This window comes from Odontesthes bonariensis, chromosome 2, assembly GCF_027942865.1.
Source record: "Odontesthes bonariensis isolate fOdoBon6 chromosome 2, fOdoBon6.hap1, whole genome shotgun sequence".
Classification (NCBI taxonomy): Eukaryota; Metazoa; Chordata; class Actinopteri; order Atheriniformes; family Atherinopsidae; genus Odontesthes; species Odontesthes bonariensis.
The window spans coordinates 21,748,320-21,770,350 of NC_134507.1; the positions used below are offsets into that span (position 1 = coordinate 21,748,320).

At 42.0% G+C, this 22,031-nt stretch overlaps 1 protein-coding gene across 1 annotated transcript in view; it reads right to left on the reverse strand.

The window, feature by feature from the left end:
• The window catches only part of lrpprc (leucine-rich pentatricopeptide repeat containing), a 61,348-nt gene that overhangs the window by 14,219 nt on the left and 25,098 nt on the right, over positions 1-22,031 (reverse strand). Inside the window, exons 23-30 of the mRNA XM_075479263.1 lie at positions 20,612-20,819; positions 15,011-15,135; positions 12,203-12,309; positions 6,647-6,715; positions 6,418-6,508; positions 5,800-5,942; positions 3,449-3,569; positions 2,675-2,801 (exon numbers count right to left, since the gene is read on the reverse strand). Coding sequence (XP_075335378.1) covers positions 2,675-2,801; positions 3,449-3,569; positions 5,800-5,942; positions 6,418-6,508; positions 6,647-6,715; positions 12,203-12,309; positions 15,011-15,135; positions 20,612-20,819 — 991 coding nt within the window. The remainder of the gene's footprint in view (positions 1-2,674; positions 2,802-3,448; positions 3,570-5,799; positions 5,943-6,417; positions 6,509-6,646; positions 6,716-12,202; positions 12,310-15,010; positions 15,136-20,611; positions 20,820-22,031) is intronic.

A 22,031-nucleotide genomic window follows, 5' to 3' on the forward strand; every position in this document is an offset into this window, starting at 1 on the left:
GCCAGAAAAAGTCCATTATTTCTAACTTTAAAGCTGATACTGTTGTGTTCCATTAAGAGGAAATCTTTATAATCTGCGATGACTGAACTATCTATGTGGCATCTTAAGCTTTGAATTCTGTGACATTATGAGGCATCACATTTAGGAAAGCATTAGACTCTACAGAGACGGAGGGGATAAACACGAGCTGAAACATATAAGACAAAGAAGACAATAGAAACAAATCTGATTGGCAGCAAGTCTGAGCCTCTCGTAAAGCGCCTGCTGTGACCTGAAAATAATACAGACATCAAGCAGTTGATTGATGTCGCCATATATGGGATGTTTCCTCCTGCTGAGTTCCCTTATGTGTTTTGTACATCTGCACGTTGAGGATTGAAGTTGAATGCTTGTGTTTTGAGGCCTGCTCCTGATCACCTCCTCCTTCCCTCGCTTGGTACATATTTGCCATCCCTTTCAGCCCTCCTTCTTTTCATTTCTTTGCCACTAAAACCTCAATCAAACTTGCCTCTTGCCTTTTCTTTATTTTTTTTAATTCATTATTATAGCCCTGCAACCAGATTAATCCCTTCGCTCAATTGAGCATCAGGCAGGCAATCCTTATCACTACAGCGACACCAGGCCAAGCAGCATCCGGCAGCTGCTGTGACAGGGTCATGCCAAAGATTGGAGCAGTAACAGGGTCGGCGAATGATTGCCGTTGAGACCGAGCAGCGGGGGACTGGGGTCAGAATTATTCTTATCAAGTGGGAGAAAATCTCTCGAGGCTGTCTCACTCACCTTTTCCCAATACACCCCACCGCTCTCATCCTTCGAGGCGTTTTAGCCAATGAATTCCTCTTCCACCTCTTCCTCTCTCTCATCATCTTCACTCTCTCCCTCAATCCCTTAATCTCACCATAAGCACCCCACTGCTCAATTCTGTACAGATTACCCAAAAAACAAACACACACCCACATGCACTGGGAATTAATGCCTATAGCGCCTTCATTATCCCCATACGTGATTAAATCTAGCCCTCCTCTTCTCGTTCACTCTTTTTTTTTTCCTCTTTAGCCCTTTTTTATCTCCATCCTTTCCTTTCCTTTCCTTCCCATTTCCATCTTTCTCCTCTCAGCTCATTTCACTTCTCATTAAGAGCGCAGATAAACTAAGCTTTTATCCAGGCGGGGATGCCATAAACCAATTCAAACAGAGACTGGAGATGGGTTATCGCCGGCATTGCCTTGTGTTCGTTGAAACACGGCTCCAAAATTGATATGATTATTCTCATCACAAAAAAAAAGAATGAACCATGTCGAGAGCAGAAAACAGGGAAGAGACTGATAGTGTAATAGATGTTTTTACATGTTTTTTTCTTCTGTTCAATTTAGTCACTGCAGCTCTTCTCTCAGTGCATGTCATTATGTCATTATCTCTTTGCTTTGGTGTTTTTCTCTGCAGTATGAAAGTGATATAAAGAAAGGGACAAAAGGAGATAAAGAAAAAGTAGGAGATTACCTAAAAAGACAAACATCAGAGAAGATCCGCTCTGTACTAAGCTCAAATCTGTAATACCTCTGTCTGTACATCCATTTGTCTCCAGGCTCAAGTCCTGATCTGGCCCCAGTATCACAATAACACATGATACATTCCTAATTGGAAGAAGATTGATGTTTCTACACAAAGTCACCCTCTTCCCAGAAAACCAAAACTAATCTGAACATCAAGTGTGTGTATCTTGTGGCTTAGTATGAACTATTGTTCATATCTAGCAGGGTTGAGTATGTTAACACACAATCAGTTTATAATCCTCATGTCTACTGAGGAGCTGCAGCTTTAGCCTGATGTGACCTCAGTTGAAACCAACTGCAGATCACACGGAAAGTAGCAAAGCATTACTACACTACATGCTGAATTTGGTATTTTTCATGATGAGGATCAAAACACAGTGACATCTGCCTCACCTGACACTTAACATTTCACATATATTAACGGATTGGACAACCTACAAAAGCAGTAAAGTGGATAAGCTGTAGGCATTTAGCTGCTGTTAAATACGAGTAAGATGGACTAATACAGATAGATCCAAGCAATAAGCATGAGGCCTGAGAGAAGTGGCTCATATTTCTGCAGGAAGCCACATCTGATGGTCATATGGCTTGCAAAAACTTCTCCTTCCACGTCTTCTATTATTCGATTAGGAGGGGCTGCCAAACCTGCCAATCTTGAAAAAATTCTTAGAGTATATCTGTAACATTGGGCTAACATTAAGGCCATTTACAATCTTAATATTTGCGAAGAAGTTCAAGAACAGTCCTGACCTTGAGGAACAAACGAGGAGAAATGATGTAACTGAGGTCAAAAGCATTGCTGTGATTTTGCAGATTCCCGCTACTGCCTCGTGAAATCATGTCAAGCATGTGTCAATCCTCCCTATTTGAGAATATTTGGTGGAGCAAATTCAGCACCCAGACAGGGCCAAACACTGTCAGTCTGTTTGTGTTTTTTAGCAGGACAGACGCTCGGTGCTGCTCAAACATACAGGCATCACATGCTTTTTTTGTGACTTTCTCCACCTTTGTTAACCCTCTCCTCTATAACAGCTGGCTTCTACCTCTGCTTTTGAGAGCAGCCTCAAAGACCGTTAACATGCCCTGACATTTGTTACGGAATGATTTGTCGAGACACCTACATTCCCTTGACAACAAATGCGTCCTCGATGGCTCCCTCTGCCAACAGTGCACGGATCAGTTGGTCATAAGGGGAGGGGTTAAAAGCCACACCCTTTTTATCTGCTTCCTTCAGCATCCCAAGTGCTTCTGCAGAAAGAGAGAAGAAGAAAAATTAGATTACAAGATTAAGAATTTCAGATTATCCTCATATTAAAGGATTATAAAAAAAAAATAAAAAAATAAAAAAAAAAAAAAAATCGAAAGGCGCAGCAGTGGAAACAATGCACATGTGTTCTTCTCAGACAGGTGCTACCTTAAGCGTGCTAAATAGAAGCCTTTTTTAAAGCTCCATCACTAATGGTCAAACAGCTAATGAACACCTTTTATTGCACATCTTCCTTACTTTAGAACAAGCGATAAGTCTGAAAATGATGTTGCTTTAACATGCAATGTACAATGCACATGTTGCTTCAACACATACATTGTGCTTTATTACACAAGACCGTAAAGCACTTAAACCCTTCCCATTCTTTGAAAATTTCCCAGTAATTCTAGTTTGATGCAATATGAAGCTGTTTGACGGTTAGAAAAAAAAAAACTGTATTGCTGCTGAAATGTTGGAAACCTATATGATGAACTCCTGAGGTAAAAAAAAAATTCTTCCAGTAGTTTTAAATTCATTATTTCAACCAAATGGAAGTGTAAAATCTACTATTTAAAACCAGCTTCTTTTTAATTCAGCTTTGTGTCATGTAGGACAAAATGACAAAAACATGGGACCTCCTGCTGCTTACCTTTTGCTTTGCCCTTCTTACAGAGGGCCAACAGACGGCCCTGGTAATCAGCACCTTCTGCTGTCGGGGGGGTTGATGGTGACTTGACCTGCTGTGTGGTGGGAGCTTGTTCGTACCACGTCTGTAAATGACACACACAGAAAACAAAGCTAAAACTCGGTGTGATGTTTCCATCAAAACACAGCTAAGTCCAGCCTGAAAACACGTTCGGCTGGCGATGAGCTGGTGTGTGTGCATTTGTGTATATATGATGGTGCAATAACGCTGGGCAGCCAGGGCAGGGTCCTGTAATGCTCGGTCACCCATGAAGCAGCAAGGGGAGGGGGTTAAGCTGTATTGGCTGGGGGCAAATTAGGTCTGGCACCCCAGGGGCAAAGGAACAGTGTGTGTGTTAGAGATTGCGTGTGTTGGAGAGGGGGGGGTGTCAACTGAAGAGCCCCTGGGGTCACCAAGTTCATCGCTTCAGGCTACAGCAATCACTTCCTGTCTCATCATGCTTTGCGCTGTTGGAGCATGCAAACCAAAGACGAGGACAGAAGCAGCGAGGACGAATGGTTTAGCAAAAAGTAAAGCGAAATGAATGCAAGACTCCCCTTTGTCTTTACAGCAATTACACTGGAGAGGAAAAAAACAAACATCCGATTCTCACTTAATTTTGGTCCAGCTGAGCATCAAGCAACAGCCATATGTTGGCATTTAGCTGCTGGCTAAATTAGTCGGGCATTACAGATTTATAGACAGATCAAGCTGTAATTCCTTTCACCAGCCAGCCAGTCTGATTGACTACACTTCAGATCAGAGCCTCAATCCTGTTTGCTCTGCATGTAATGAACAGAGGCTTAAAGTGGAGCGCAGTGGGGGGCTTTGTGGAGAGCAGCTGATAAAGAGTTTGCTGAGGTTTTTTTTTTTTTGGGGGGGGGGGGGTCGCCCTGAGAATCAGAGGCCAGGGTCAACTTGCTCTTTGGTTAATCTATTCAGAGAGCAACAGTTTTTAACTCAGACAAAAAAATAAAATAATTGTAGTATCACAAGAGTAAAAATAAGTGGCGATAAGACCACTATACTATGAGAGGTGGAGAGCAGCTTCAGTTTTTATTTGGTTGTACTCAGTGCTCATTGAAATATTGATGTCAATCATGAATGTGTCCTTGTGATTATAATTTTCCATCGCCAATTCATAAAATACTCTATTTCATCAACCTTTGTTGGAAAAATATTTTTATCCCTAGAGCAAGGGGGGCAGCTTACTTCTTAAAACTGAGGAGTAGGCCCAAGTGAAAGGGCTAAGGGGAGAAACTGGGACTGGACCATAATTTCTCCATAATTTGTCCTGAGTCTATATCCGAAACACCTCCCCTGGTCTGGAAGACATACCGACCAGATGTCCAAACACCCTCAGCTGGCTCCTTTCAATGAAGCAGGGCAGCGACTCTGATCTATGCCAAAGTATACCAAGGTTTCAGGAGCAACAATGCAGTTTTTGTTTGCCAAACCAGTTTTCATGCATTTTGTAGATCTGGAGGCTTACGATCGTTTCTCTAATGTAGGTGGTGTTTTGGCAGTGTGGAGTATCAAGGTCTTTGTTGGTTCCGGTACAGCCCAAGTGCATAGGAAGACTGCATCCAGTTCAATTATCTTAGGACTGCATCTTTGCTTTTTGCAGATTATGTGGTCCTTTGACCATAAAAAGGTGAAATAGCAAACATTAGCAGCCGAAATAAGCTTTTCCGAAAAATGGTTGGGCTCATCTTAGGCGACAGACAGAGGAGCTCAGTGAACAAACTTGCAGTTTACATCACAATCATATATTTTTCTCTTCTTTTTTTCCCCATTATAGAAAATGTAATTTAATGAGAACTGCATGCTTACATGGAGATCGTATTACTATTAATCCATCATTAATGGTGGAGGTGGGCCCATGTTGCAGAATAACTTATATAAATGCTGAGTTCAGTGTATCAGCAACAGCAATAAAGTCCCAGTAGGTAAAAAGCTACGTCGTCTCCGTCTCTGCAGAATTTGCCCACACTGTAAAAGCAAGTCATCAACTACGAGCCAGGCTATAGTGAAGAATCCTTAAAATGGTTGAGAGCAAGGGATTTACAGAAAGATTACAGTGCAGAAATGTATTTACAATCATGCTGTGTTATGATTCATCAGCTTTGCAGCATTGCTGTGCATTATGTTAGACCTTGGACACTTTTTACACTACAGAGCTGCGTCTCCTGGCCTTTACTCTCAAATTTACCAGCTCTGCTTTTTCTCATCCTTAGGAACCTCCTGGCAGTTATTAATCGAAACAAAAAGGTCCATCTCATTAAGAAGGACGCCTTATAAAGCTGGATTTTTACCTCCGGGACCTCAAAGGGCACGTTCTGGCCATTACTCTTCAGAATATCTGCCAGCAAAAACAGGGTCCTCTCCCTGGGAATGACATTCTCTTCCTGCATCTTTGTCCAAATGGCTTCTGCCTTCTTCCAGTCATTTGTCTCCTCTGAAAGCAGAAACAAATCAGTTAGGATGAGAAAAGGTTTGTAGTTTGTTATTAAGCCATGGAACACAGACCTTTGTGCTGAACACTCAGCTCACCACCAAGCCTGCACGAAAGCGCAATTTCTGACAAAGCACTCCATGCTGAGAGAAGGCAATCAAAGCTCTAATCTGATCAACTGACCGACCCTAAAATATGCTGTAATTTATCAAACGCACCAACTAGTGCGTGCGTGTCGGCAGGGAAGTGGAGGTAATGGGCGGACAATCAGCTTTAACACTCCAATCACAATTGTTATCAGTTCGCTCAGCAGCAATCAAAACATGTCTTCTTCTTCTACCTTCTGACTGATCCCACACCGTCACACACAGAAGCGCAGGCAAAGGTAAGAGGTCACAAGAGCAAAGAACACCGAGGGTCAGCAGGACAAACACAAACAAAATAAGAGCAAACAGACAAATGAAGGGAAGATGCTTACTGCATAACCTGAGGATGTAAGTGTACATCTCATCTCTGTCGCACTCAAAAAGCTTGGCTGTCATGTCCACCATCTGCTCCAAGGCCTCCATCTAGACACACAATATACAATTCAATTTAAAAAAAATTACATTTTCTTTGGCCTTAATTCTTTGTTCTTTCTAGTCATGCTTATTTTTGCCTGCTTGTGTGTGTGTGTGTGTGTGTGTGTGTGTGAGAATGTGTGTTACCTGCTTAGTAAAAATGCATTTGTCTGCATACCACTGCAGGCGTCCAGGCTTTGCCCTCAGCCCAGGGGTCTGCAAAAAGGATAACAGACAAAGCTTCATAATAAAGACAGTATTTACAAAAAGAGCTTTTTTTCCCCCTTTAAAGTAGGTGCAGCCACGGGCGGATTATGAAATGACGGTCCCCTTTGACATCAGATGTGTCAAAGAACCGGCCCCATTTGTCCCATCAAGGTCCAAGAGATCTAGACTGAAAGATGAACACAGAACCGCCATAAACCAAGCAAATACAATCTGTGGGGGTTTCCTGTTTCCAATTGTGCTTCTTGCAGATGTTCGGCAGCGTTGCACGTCTCTGTTTTGATTCTCACTTTGTGCCACTGATGATTTAGCATCCAGTTTGGGTCGCTTAATGTCTCAATTAGTCTTAAATACAGGACCAGTTCCCATATTGAGTGTCATTCCAAAGCTTCTGCGTGAATGTCGTGATAATCTGATGTCTCATTCTGCAGCACTCTGAGGTCGTTCTCTTTCTTCTTTTTTTTTTTTTTTTCCTCTCTTGAAAGCGGTTACAGTTGTTAATGCTTCCATAAGATTGTTCTGCAAATGTTTGTTAGAATTTTGAATCTTTTTTTTTATTTCCCACTTTTTTTTCCACATTTTTCTGGTTGTTTTTTGTGATGCGTGTAAAAGCCTGTTGAGACTGTCCTCGACTAGTTATCTGTACAAGAGTGCAGCAGTTTGATAGATTTCCAGTAGTTTTTACTGTAAACCGGAGGGAGAAATCAAAAGATGACGTTTGTTTGGCCTTGAGTGGTTCGGCAGCAAATCCATACAAAAAAAAGCTTTTAAAAAAATCCTTCACATCCCCAGATAACAGAACTGATACAAAGTAAAACATGCTAATGTTTGCATCAGAGCTGGATCAGAGTAGATTATTCCATAACAAAGTACAGCGCTGCTTTTAAAAAAAAAAACAACCTTGTTTAATGAATGTTATGGTAGATGTTAATCTCCATCACCTTAAATTGCTTGTTTTGTTCAATCTAAAACCCACATTTGAAATTAATTATAAAACACGATCCCAAACCTACAGCCGGCATTACAAAACACTCCCTTCAACAAAAAGAACAAGAAATTCTGTTACTGGCAGGATAAGCATCCCTGCATCATGCAGTCAGTTTAAGATTGCAAGAGGAGGCGAACCACGAGACAATCTGAGTCAATCTTTACTAAAATTAATTTAAAAGGTTTAAATGTACTTTAAAGGCTAGAGCCAGCTAAAGTCTCAACTTCTTGCAAAATAAAGCACAATATTCTGCGTTTTTCAACCTTTCAAGCTCGCTGTGAAAACACAAATCACATTTTCAAGACACACACAAACATTTAGATTTTTACAAAAAGAAATACTGATAAACATGAGGGCAAATTCAAGACGTTTATACAACAAAAAGAAAAGAAAAAGAGCCTTAGATCCATCAAGGTTAAAGAATGAACCGAGTATCAACAATCCTGCCAATAATTTGCCTGTCCTGATACTAATCCATTATCCATCTGCTCATTTCAAAACGAGTGCTCCTTCACTGAGTTGTGTGTGAACTGACAGCCTTAGAACGGAGGTCAACTCCAATGTTGAAGAGAAAGACTTGCATCTTTCATTATAAATATGAAAATGTTTGAGTATCCTCTTCAAGTGCTTTGCTACAGTGAAATGAAACCTTTGAGTGTTTTGACAAAGCCCGCGACCGACCTCAGGTAAGCAGAAGACAGTGGACGGATGGATGGAGGGTGAACAAATTCTGTCTACACCAGAACAAAGGTTACTGTAAACTGCATAGGTATTGACAAGTACATACATTATTGCTCAAACAGGAAGATTACCTTGAATATCATTGTTAAACTGAGCTTTCCAAGACATTTGCTGTTGGTCTGACACATCAAAAAATGCTTTTGAGACTACAAGGAGAAAGAATTGAAGCATTTCTTTCAGACTGCATTTTGTTCCACTGACATTGAGAAACAGTACATGGGACCAATGGGACTGCAAAAATAAAGAAAATGACACATGCCAAGACAAAAAAAAAAAAGAAAAAAAAAAGAGCTTTAAAATGCTCTGACCGCAGCTGTAGTCTTCCATTTTCCAGAGATTTGTTTTTACTTTTAGGGCACCAATGATATGCAGATAAGCAGAGTATTTGTGCGGTCAATAAGGGCTGACATAGATTGATCTGCAGGCTCATGTAGCCGTGATTTAGCCTGATATGTGCAGTGCCGAGATGATTATTATCAGGGAAAAGCAGTGATCAGGATTTTATCTCTCTCCCGGGGCTTTAACACAATCTGAATAAGACTAGGGTTGAGAAATTTCACTCTCCTCTTTGTGGTAATCTGGCTAAGAAAAAAAAAAAAGGGACATAAAATGATCTGACTGGAGATTAATCTGAACGAGGATCAACAGCACTCAATCCTCGCTGGCCTCTTTGATGGGTGCCCGTCATACTGTGAGAAGGAGAACATAATAAAAAAGAAAAAAAGAAAAGAAAAGCTTCATCCCTTTCTCTAAGCATCCCTCACTGTCGTCATCCTTTCGTTTTTCAATCCCCACATCTTCCAATCCCTCCCTCTTCCTCCAAATCTCCCCTGCTCCTCCTCGGTCTTTTCCCCTGCCTCTTATCCCTCTAGCTGTCCCAGGCAAAGGCATTATGTTCTTACCCAACCAGCCAAAGGGACAAATTAAAATGTGTAGCACTCGCTCTCTCTCTCTCCCTCTCTCTCTCTCAGTCTGTCTAATCTTCTTAGAGACTAAGGCCCGGTGCAAGTGCTCCATCTTTTTTTGCCTCCGATTTCTTTTTACTTGGAAAAGTCTTGAGGGCTCAAAGCTGCACAACTACTCACAGGCACACACTCGCACAAATGTGTTTGGGTTTTTTGGATCTGTCAAGACAAATCTCCCTAATCTGGGCCAAAAAACCCCAAAATCCTCAAAAATAAGAAGGCACATGACTCACACATGCACACGCAGATCCAAAGAATTCAAAGCAGAAACAAGTAAAGCACAAAAATCTAATTTCAGGGAAAGATAATAAAAAAAAAAAAATGTCAAGCGGGTCAGATAATCAGAACAATCCTCAAAGACACACACGCGCAGCAGGTTATTACAGTCCAGCCCGCTGCCTGTTTAAGAGTCTTGTTTGACCTTTAGGTGCTAAAACATCTTTACACGTTTCTCTCTCATCCTTACATACATGTTCAGAAAAAGAAATAGCTAAAGCTGACCCCGTCTCACCTCCACTTAACAAACCCTCTCCATCTCAATTCCTAATGTTTCAACTCCACTAATCATCTGGCCACTTAGCCCCCCACCCCAACACACACAGCCAAACCCCTCTCCCTAACACAAAAACACATAATGGCTCACCACTCTTTAGCAATACTGCCTAACCTTGACCATCACACACACGCACACACATGCGCCTCAATAATAAGCCTGGCCACCTGACAATCCCCTACCTAACGATGACCATTTAGCTCAAAATTGGCCACCTTTCTCTATCATTACATTTAATTAGCTGTGATTAATCAGCTGCCAATTATACCAAACAGAGCCTAAAGAGAGACACCACTCTGGACCGCCACTTGACGCTCTCGCAGGGAAAAAAGTATTTGTGCGTCTGAGTGAGAGTGTAAGTATGCATATTTATGCAATGAGAGATATGATTCTATTGTAGTCGTCTGCGCACGACTTCCATCAGGTTGTAAGTATGATAACAGACAGTTCAGAAGTGAACTTTCTATTAAGAGACTTTTCAAAAAATCTATGCGGGTTAAGTGAGAAGCAGCTTTTGAATAGTATTTTTTATTTTGTTTTTGGTCTGATGACACTTTAAAAAAAAAAAAAAAAAAAAAAGAGGAAAACTCTCAAAACTGAAAACTAAGTGAAGTTCACATCAATCTTTTGTTTATACATCATAGCTGCATCGCTGAAGAATAGATTTGAAAAGCGTGGTGAACACTGCTGAAAGAGATAAACTGAACTTTTCACTTCCCCTCTGTTAAAAGGAAGCCTTTTTAGCACATTTCACCTCATTATTTTGGTTTCATGGTTCACAAATTTACAAGTTCAGTCGAAAAGCGCTGAAAGCAGTATGTATACGATTTTCTTTAGCAATGAGCTTCCTTCTCTTATTGATATTAAAATTAAGCAGTTGTAGCACAGCCCAATAACTTGGAGGAAGCAATATGGAGTTAAAGAAGCCAATAACCGGTATAAGTTACATAAAATGGATAAAAATGTACAACTGAATAGTTAAGTGCAACGATTTGCATTTCATTTAATTGTAAAGAACAACTTTAGAATAGTTTTACAACATTTCAATGGGATCGAAATCCGAGCTTTTAGTACCTTGACCGGATCAGCAGTACAACAAGTCTATTTACACGGCATCGACAATCTCACACATCACTGGCATGTAGATGACCGTTATAAGTAGGATAACAGCCATACAATCTAGCAGGAAGGGAATGAGAGCCACAATAACAACATGTTGATAATATTTAAGAGGTTTAGAATCCTCGTGAGGGACAAATCCCTCTTTAAGTGCACACCAGGACAGGAGATGGAGTAATGTCAGAGCAAGGGAGTTCAGATATTCTTTCTTGTGTTTTGTTCTCATCCTGATCAGACAACATAGTGGCCTCGTCTTCCCTCCTCCAATGTTGGGCTCATTCCTCTTTTCATCTGTTCATCAGCCTCTCTCAGTGCTGCCGATTCTGGTTTTATCCATGTGAAAATCGCTTCTTAACTGCCCGCTCTACTTCTCCCTTTTTTCTCACACTAATCTACAGAGCTTATAGCAGGACTTATGATGACAAAGATATAAATAAATAAATAAATATTCAGGAAATATTCAGGTCAGATGATATACAATAACAAAAAGAGGATGGCAATTCCATCCGGTGTGTCCTCCACAAGCCTCAGAGAAAGGCTGATGACAGTCGTGCAGATGGCAGAGCTTTTCCCCCCCCATCAGGTGGATTCAAAAAGAACGAGAAACTCGTTTCTATACGACGTTTCAGTCAAACAAACAAAAAACCTTCAAATAAAGAATCATGAAGAGGGACCTGAATGGAAGCTTCTGCAACACACTCTGCTCAAGCCTCGAGGACGGAAAATAAAGAATACTTTTCCGTCATCCTGGGAACATGAATACTTATGATTTAAGTGCATTTACCAGTCATCCTTTTGCTTTGTATCTTATCTTTATTTGTAAAACTGGCTGTCAAACCAAAAAGGGAAAACATATAATGTACTTTCATACGAATGTAGTTTATGATGTGAAACATCTTACCATAGTTAAAATGTGACCGAGCTTTCAGTCACAATAGCAGTCGGTACTTTATATTCTTACATGCAGGCAGTATATCCCCAGCAGACCAGATTTCTGGATCCATCTGCCCAATTCTTTCTTCTACTTTCTTTTCCCCCCCAAGTAGGATATGTTAGTTCAAGAAAGAAGCAGTATGAAACGAGAATCTGGGTGCATGTGCACGTGAGCTTACCTCGATGATCTTTCGAGCTTCACGGTAACGGCCTGTCTGCAGGAACGCGAAGAACAGATCATACAGCATAGTCATCTCTCCCCTCTCCTGACTAACAAAGTCCATAGCTGAGGAGAAACAGAGCAGAGAGAGGTCACGAATAAAATGCCTGCGAAGTAATCAAACACACTTCATCCTTTCCCTCAGATTCCATTATTTGGCATATTGTCCCAGGCACAAAGCAGCCGTATCAAGTCTGCTCCCAAACAAACACACACGAGTCCCGAATGAAAGCCTAAGCTCTCCTGGTAAACTTGCTAAAGCGCTCGGCTCAGCGTTACGGACTATCTCTGTCCAGCAGCTTCAGGACAGGTACCACACACACACACACACACACACACACACACACCAAACTTTCAGTTATCCAAATGGACCTGCATATTCAGCAAAGCCCAGAACAAAAAAAGAAATCCCTCTCCCTTTACCTCCTCTGTCTGAAGACGGAACAATGTGATACTTTTTGGACTTAAATCTCTCAGAAATTAATTCATAGTCTAAATTTAACATGTACAGGTTGGCAGGTGAGTCTCCACAGTTGGACTTGAAACCATGGTTCAATTTAAAGTAGAAGACATTTTCAGATTAAAGTTTTGTTTTTCTTCTGTCCTCCTCTCAAAGTAGCTCAGAGGTTGCGATGGCCTCCCGAGCTTCACAAAACACTTCAAAAACCATCATTTTAGTTTTTGCGTCGATCCTTGAAAACCAAAGTTGGAGCAGTCAGTAGAGATCCTTTGACAATCCATGTCATGCTTTTATGCATTTTTGGATTGCTGAAGGCCAGTTTTCTTGAAGTGTGTGATTTCACTTCTTTTCTCTATTTGAAAAGGTTGGTTATCAGACTGTCCCACAGCATTATGGGCGCACGGGAGCAAGCCAATCTGCAGCAGGCTGTGGCACTCGGCATACCTCAGATTCAGTGTTCATGTCAGAAGTCATTGCTCACTCACTTTAAACAATGACGTGGGAGAAAGAATAAATTGCGTGTTTGGAAAGTTGCTGGTTAATACGCTGGTCTCTGCCTAAAAAAAAATCTGAAACTTACTTTGTTTTTTAAGGGGTGGCAACTAACTGGGGCTTTGTCACCTTTTGGGATGTGTGGGGATGACAGGGGGGGCGAAGGAGGTGAAGAGGTGCTCCACTGCACGGCTTCAGCCTTCACACACTCAGAGCCACTTGACCCGGCGGCGCATTGAACTTAACCTTTTAACAGCACCGCTGTCGAGATGCAGGGAGGCCGCTCTAAATGTGACTGGCTGACGGGCTTCAATGCGACCCTGGTCGTACCGCTTTTGACCCTCGGATACTTTTATGCACTCTTGAAATTGCTGGCACTTGTTACGTGTGCGTTTAATGCAAACAATGAAAGGGCATTTGAGCGCACACACTCAGAAAGGAATGATAAAAGGTTAGAGTCAATCAGGAGAAACAAAGTTGGTTCAGGCTGAATTAGAGAGAAGAACAAAGCTGTTAGAAACAGTGACAGAGGACACTGCCGTTCCAAACTTTAATGAGGCTATTTGGATGTCACAAGCCTGTAACGGAGTGAAATATTTGTCCATTAAAGAAAAACAAACATGAATTTGAGAGTTCTAGTTGCATAAAAGCCATGATCTTGAACCTCAAAGATCTGTTTCTCCATCTCATAAAAAAATACGTATAAATTCCCATAAACAAACATTCCACGGTGCTAGCGGGGGGGTACAAGAATACACAATGTTGAAAAGAAGATTATCTTCAATATATTTAAAACCCTTTTTTACACTGGTCAAAAAAAAACATTAACATCTGGCTTTTGAGTGCAATTCCGAAGCGATCGTTCTGCATTCAGCCCATCATCAATTTTCTGGGTTTCACCTCTGATCACAACACACAGGTGCACAATCTAAATCTCACTGAGGGTGATGCACTAAAGGCCACAAAGTGGATACAGCACACTTCGTCTTTTTCAGAAACACATGTTTACGGACCGCAGAGTCCCACGCGGAAGATCTGGAACAAGAGAGATTGAAGGGATTGATTGAGCAATTTCACCTGACTGCAGGTAAAACTGTGATCACTCTCAGCCGCGCTGTGAGGCTAATGTCCATGGTCCAATCAAAAATAATAAACTAGTCTAACCATCTCTGAATCCAGCTTATCAGAAAATGTCCAATACAGCCTGCAATCACATATGTCCTTCTGCCTGAAACACTCAGTTTGTCGCTACGTGTCCCCCAATTCTCCAGAACCCCCCAATCTGCATGGAATAAGCATGCGTTGCATGGAGATGTTAACTAAAAAGCCTGGATTACAAAAAAGGGGCTCAGACAGTTCAGAAGTAGTGTGAGTGGAGTGGAATGGACTAACTTTTTGTTTTGCAGACCTTTTATGTGCACAGAAGTGATAACAACAGACTGAGGGAAAGGGAGATATCTCAAAAAAGCATAATATGTCCTCTTTAACGGCACTATAAACTGCAAATGTATCAGATATCATTTGCATGATAAGTACATTTAGTCTATGAGAAGTGAGTTATCTCTTTAAACTGGGTAAGTTGTAGATCCAAAGATATCCTATTAACACCGATGTAAATCCAAAGGGAAAATGCATAAAGCTTGGTTTCTGTAAGGCTTGGCTTCTGTAAGGCTGTGTGTGTGTGTTTGTGTGTGTGTGTGTGTGTGTGTGTGTGTGTGTGTGTGTGTGTGTTTAATGAAACGGTTCATTAGTGTTCTGTTGACGTAGTGATTGTTAGACTGATCTGAAACCTGGATAGCGAGACTAAAGTCTAACCTTTTTGCAGTAAGTCGGTGTCTCCCTTCTCCACCAGGGCAACAATGATGTCATGGATGCGCGGCAGTTGGTTGTAGAGCTTCTGACACTCCAGTGCTGCTTCGAGAGCTCCGGACACGTCCTGGCTACAGATATGCCGTCAAACGCACAAATAGAACGAGAAGGAAAGAAATCACAGTTAGATGCCGGTCCGTCAGTCTCGTACAGGATTGTGTCAGTGGAGAATAAAGAGTATCATAGGTTGTTAACCTTGTGGCCTCCAATTCAAGCGCCACGACCCACCTCAACAATACGGGCCTTTGAATTCATGACAGCACATCTGTGGCTGATGATGCCTTTTGGCCCCAATACATCATTCTCATACAACCAGGCACACTCTCACACACCTGGCTGTGAGGGGCTAATGACTCACTGGACAGGCTTTTAGAGGCAAAGCAATACAGCAGATAAATGGACTCACCTGATCTTTACCCTCTCTGCTCTGTCTTTTCATCTCTTTTGTCCACTTCAAACCTCTTTAACCTTCTTTCATTTCCTCGTCTCTCATTTCCCTTTTCTCCAGATCTCCCCACTTCCCTTTCCCACCTCACCATCTTCTTTTTGATTCCATGCTGTCAGCTCTTCCTACCCTCCGATGACCTCGCCACCCAGCTGAGCAATTTCACACAAAGTTGGCAACAACGTTAGAGAGAGACCCCCCCCCACGTCCCCCCGGACACACGCACACAATTGACGCCCTTCTTCTCATGTCAACCTATTAGCACCGTATATCTTCCTATCCTCCCTCGCAACAAACAACAGCATTCTGAAGAAGGATTTTGGGCCTGATGGAGTGATAACAAGTGAAGAGAGATGGATAGAGGAAACAAGTGAGTGAGCATGAGAGACCACTTCAATCCCCTTATTGTGACAGCGCTGTCATCAATCTGTTGATTGGGTAATTACCATGTCAATCACACAGAGGTCAAAGCAGATAGAGCACCCATGGGGGAGGCAGTGGGATGAGTGGGTGAATGAGAACAGTGTTAGAGACTGAGTGAACAGGTATAATCCCTTAAGTGTTTTCTCCTCTAAACAATTAGACAAGCGGATATATATATATATATATATATATATATATAAAAAAGAATAAATAAAAATATTCCCACAATGACCAACTACTTGGAAAATAAAAAACATTTGACCTTGGCTTTGGCGAGGCAGGAGCAGAAGAGAGTGACGGAGGGAGGAGGAACAAAGTGATTAGGGCTGGGAGGCAAAGAGGTCCCCTAATTGAAATGAAGAGGGACAACATTATTCAGCAGCGCCAGTCAAGAGGCTGTTCAACTGCACAACAGTCTGATTGAACAACACATAAGAGACACTAAGAGATTTTTGAAAATGAGAGAAAGAGCGCCGAGACTGAATGAGACCAGGGAAGGTGACGTTGGGATGCAGTTTACTCAAAGTGATGAGAGAAAAAAAAAAGCCCAACGCTGTTTATGGTTGAAGTAATTACTGATATAAGATGCATTAAATTAATTCCTGCAGTGTGTTGCACATGGAGTCATTTCATGTTGCTGGATGTTTCCTCACTCTGCTTTCTGTCCACTATATTCTTCTCTCCATCAAACACAGACTTATAATCCCTTCTTCCTAATGAGACGTCTTTGGAAAAAAAAGAAAAACTCTCTAGGCAAAAAAAAAAAAAAAAAAAAAAAAAGGGCCTGGCGTTGCAATTAGACCCCGTCTCTCCGCCTGCTGATCCACCCCCTAAAAAGAGCTAAAGATGTCGAAAGATGGATAATTTCCCCTAGGTACAATTTAACTGTCACTTTGCGTTGCCATTTACTGCAGCGCACAGCCCTGTTAATGTCCCCAACTTTGCATGTCAGCCACTTTCCAGCCAATTAAGCCCTGAAAAAACATAACGAGCGCTTTGCTCGATGGAAACCTGAAGGATTAGACAAGGAAGCTCATTTTGACTCATGCCCCCCCCCCATTTTTTCCCCTCTCTGTCCCACTCACTTTTGTTCAGGCGAGATGGGCAGGCCTGTTATCAAGCCACTGTCCTCGTGTGGGGGAGAACAAGGTGTCTGTGTCTCGAAACGCAAATGAAACTGTGATCACGACACCACGAGCCCGCTGTTACATGAGTGTAAGAATGGCACTTCGCTGGCATGATTCACACCCCCAACAGGTGACTGTGAGTAAAAAGGTCTTAAAGTTGAATTCATTCTTAACACTTTGGCCAAACATAACTTTTCAGTTTGATATGCAAGTGAAATCATGTCAACTAAAAATACAGAGTTAGCCTTACCACTCGCTCATTTTTCACAGGATTGGGCTAAGATTTGTTGTAGCCAGTCTATTTTTTAAAACAATCCACGTTTCACCTCTGGTGTAGACTTTTCAAGCGTAATAAATTCTAAACTAATAAATTCATACCTATAGGATTCATTTCCAAAAATATCTCCACTCATTTTCACTTCCTTGAACAAACTATCATAACATATTCTGTCGAATTAATATCTTTATTATGTTCCGTAATAATGTATCAAGATCTTATTTGGTCTTTCTGAATACAAGGCGTTACTACTATTCCAATATTTTTTGAGAGCGGATTCTTTTTCACACTTTTCACAGTCTTTAATAATACACTGAGTGACTTCATTTCTAAAGAAGGCATTTGTGCTTTGTGAATTCATAGGGACAGTTTTTAAGATGTCTAGGCTCGGCTGTAAATACTGATGAAACATTCACATTTAGCTGAGATTTCACCAGGAAATCCCAGCAAGTGGGACTTGAACTCGAGACTCTGACTAACGCCTCATATCAACATGGGGAACCAGAGCTGTGTGACTTGACTGATTCAGGCGGACAGCGCTTCTGTAGCTTAGTTGAACTTGTTATTCCTAAATCATAAACATGTCATATGTCACATCAAAAGTCCTTAAAATATGTCTTTGTGTTGATCACATTTCATCTTCCAGTGAAATTTGAGTGAGGAAAATAGCTTCATGTCAACATGGTTTCTCTTACAGCTCACTACTGAGGAAAGTGATTGCATGTTTTTAGCACATATGAAATAACTACATTTTCAGTGACTGAAAAGTGGGTGAAAACAGTTCTTAGATGTTCAAATCATGTTCATTCTCTACCAAGACTCAGCGTTTGGGCTCTCTCTGGTTTTATCACAATTTACAGACTTCAATTTTAGCCGTTTGTGTGATATGTAAATGAGGTAATGATAAGGACTCACCTGCTTGGGCTAAAGTGGTCTAAATCTGGTCTAAATCTAGTCCCAATGTGTGTTTATCATAATTGAGAGTAACATCTTTAACACAATCACTGTTGACACATATTGATAACCGTGGCTTTGAGAGTACAAGCTGGAAACATCAGGAAGAGTTAATTGCGCCTTTCAACATATTTCTCTGCATTGTTCATCCATCTTTTCATCTAACTCTAATCTAATTTATTTCGAATTTTAAAATCACGCCGCTTTATTCATCTCAGCAGGATTTTCATTTAATCTTTCAGGAGTGAATGAGACATTTTCCTTTGAGCCACTCATCTCCTTTGAGTTCTGTGGCCGCCTCCTCATATTCCATCATCGTGCTGCTGCCTTATCACACATGTCCTGCCAGCTCTTCATTTTGTTGGACTCATTAGCATTTACTGTCGCTAATCACTTCCTCAAGGATGGCAATCTGAGCTAGCTGCCAGCTAGCTCGATGGCAGGTTAGCACACACAATACAGAGCGGACGGGCATGAAGGCTAACGGGGCGGCGCATATGATGGGCTGTCAAGGGCTAATCTGGTGGAGAAGTGTTCATTAAGTCATTAGCGCTGACGCAGCGATGAGATGGGTGCAGGCGGGAGTGATGCCTGCTTTGTCCTCTTTTATCGCTTCCCTCCATCTCCCCCCAAACTATCTGTTTGTCCGCTGACTGATGGAATGAGGAGGTGGAGGCGAAGGGATGAAGATAAATAGAGAAAAGAGCAAGGAGACAGATTCAGCTGGAGAGGAAAAAGTCAAGTGTTGTGGCCCTGAAGCTTAGTCTGAACCGCTGCTCGAACTACAAACAGACACTGCTTAACATCCCTGAAGGTTTCACACTTTCAATCTACATTAACAACAAGGATTTTGCAACTAACCTAAGAGCACAACAGGCTTTTATAAAAGAACTAACGATGATGAGGAAAGGCACCGACTGCTGATTAGCTGCAGCATCTTGATCAGGATGAGCTCCGTCTTCTAAAAGGGGGTACAGCGGTTGTAAGAATGTGAGACTTCTTGAAAGATGAGCTTTAATTGATTCTAAGGCTTTTTAGAGCTCCCATCGGTTATCCAAGGTAGATGAAATCTGGTTACAACTTAAAGAGTTGCTGCTGTTCATTGTTTAAAAGAGGTAAACAACAAACAAGTTTTATCTGCACAGTAGGCTTGTTGACCAAGCATTGGCAGGTAAAAAAATACACAATCATAACACTGACAAACATGAGAGAGGATGTCAGAATACCAGCAGCTAACTTGTTCTCATGTGTTCATTAGTATATGCTCACTGCAATGTCAGTTGGAGGAAGTACAATTGGCACTTGATTTGTGAGCAGGGCTGCTGAAAGCTGCTGTGTGCGTTTGTGTTTTGGCTGCTGTGGATGACCCAGGAGTAAATTAGCCTGCTAATCTCACAGAAGCAGTGATTAACGAGTGAACCTGGAAACTCTGTGCCAGAGACCAGACTTAAAGCAACACAAACAACAGCAGGGGAGCGTGTTTGTGCAAGCATCATTTGCAAAGGTCTACCTCTTGAGCAGCACGTACCATTGCGTGTCTATGGTAAATCCAGCAATTAGTGCTCTGTACATAATTAATATGCTAATGAGCTGATCTAGTTAAAAGCTCCTCTGACAAGAGGAAGACACACACGTAAACTGAATAACATACACATGCTGAATAAGAGTTTAAAGGTGGGGCAACACCCGTGACCTCACGGCGTATGTTTGCTAACGTTCATTTGCATAGATGCATTATGGGAAGAAGCATCAGTGGCCGTCTCTCACCACTAATACGCACGCACACACTTTTAAAGGATTGCAGTGGGTGTTTCGGGAGATCAGGGGTGGGGGGCTCATGGAAGAGGTTGCAGCTGGCGCATCCTCAAACAAACAAAACCTGCTTCTAACGCACAAACACGCACACACACCAACATAAATTAGCAATTTCCACATCCTCTCTCTGTCTGAATCGCTGACCCAGAATATAACCTCAGCTATGATCATTGGGAGGGATGAGTGACTCATTGACACACACACACACACACACACACACACACACACACACACACACACACACACACACACACACACACACACACACACACACACACACGCGCACACACACCTGGCAACAAGCTTTGGCAGATGAGGACACAAATCTGAAAACAAAAGTGAGCCGTTTGGCTGCTTCGTGGAGAACTTGAGCCATAAAAATGAAACGTACCGCAACAAAAATACATGTTTTAACATTAGATCCGGCCAACGGAATTGTTTTGGTATTTTTTACGATCCAAGTTTGGCGATCTCTAACGCAGCTGCCAGTTTTGTTTTTGTTTTACCTTTCCAGGTATGCAGTAATCACAGGCGAGCAGAGATTGGCGGTGGGCTTGGCCAGTCCCAGGGTGAAGATGGTGTCCTGCAGCCGTCGGACGGCAGAGACGCCACCGTTGGCAGCTACAGCGTTGAGCATGTGAAAGATGGAGGTGATTTGTACGTCGTTCAGCGCAACGTCCTTCTCCTTCATCTCCTTGAGGATGTCCACTGCCTCTGTTACAGAGGGGAAGAAAGATAAGTGTGTGATGCTTCTGTCAGGAGAGCGGGCGACTTGAAAGCAGTGATTTAAAGGTAAAGAAAAATGACAAATACAATTTACAAAAGAGAGCGAAAGAGAGATAACGATAAGAGACATGAGGGGAGATGGAAAGCAAGAGGAGGGCAGAACTTGGCTGGGAGAAGAGAAGGGTGTGCGAATATGATAAAAAGGCCCCTTTAGCTAATTCCATGTGGGGAAAACAAACCCATATTAAAACAGAATTTTGCACCCAGCGGGGATGCAAATCCAACCCCGTATAATGCCAACTCTGTGCTAATTGCTACTTGCGGTTTTCTAAACGAGACTACAATTACCGGACCCCTACAATGGAGGCCAGCTTTTTGCGGTGGCCACGTGGAAAGCACTTGGGGGGCTAAATTATAGGTATGTGACGACAAGGGCCCGTCGCGCCCCCAACGATACCTCAGTAAGCGGGCTGAGGGGTGGATCGGCTTGGTCAAGTCCAGCCGGTAATGGAGGGCTTTTTACTGGGCCAAGCGCCCATCTGGCCAACACTAAGGGCTAAATGGTGAAAAGGGAGTGTAGTATGTGTGTGTATATGTTCAGTATCAGCATAAAGTAATTAAGATGTGTTTACTGTCTATTTAGACAGCTGCTAATGGGTTGTCAGTGATATATCCGCTATCCACCACAGATACTAATCTATACAGCATGACCAGGAAGAGGGCAGTAGATTGAGAGCTACAGAGACACTTAATACAATTGAATGATTTACATATAATATTTGCATCTTGCTAAACATTCACTCAACAAAAGAATCGTTGCGTGTAAAGTTGAGCAAAACCGATATAAAAATGAAAGAGAAAAACACCTTTAAGCGAAAAGATGTGGGTGTAATTTTGCACCTACATAGCTGTTAACACAACAAAACCCCTCAAACAAGAGTGTCACTCTATGCTGGGAACCCACATTCATAACTACTTGGGGGCTGAGAAACAGGGCCACTGGTGAGTGCTTTGGCATCCTAATTTTAGTCTGTCTCTCCATCAGTCCACCTCCCTGTGCCAGTTGTTATGGCAATGGGAACCAAAGGCTGTCACAGATTTAATGGGACAGGGGAAAACAGAGGGAGAAGGGTGGATAAGGGGCGACTTGTTCAGAAGGAGACCCTGCAAAACAGGAAGGAGGTTAAAAACATGACAATA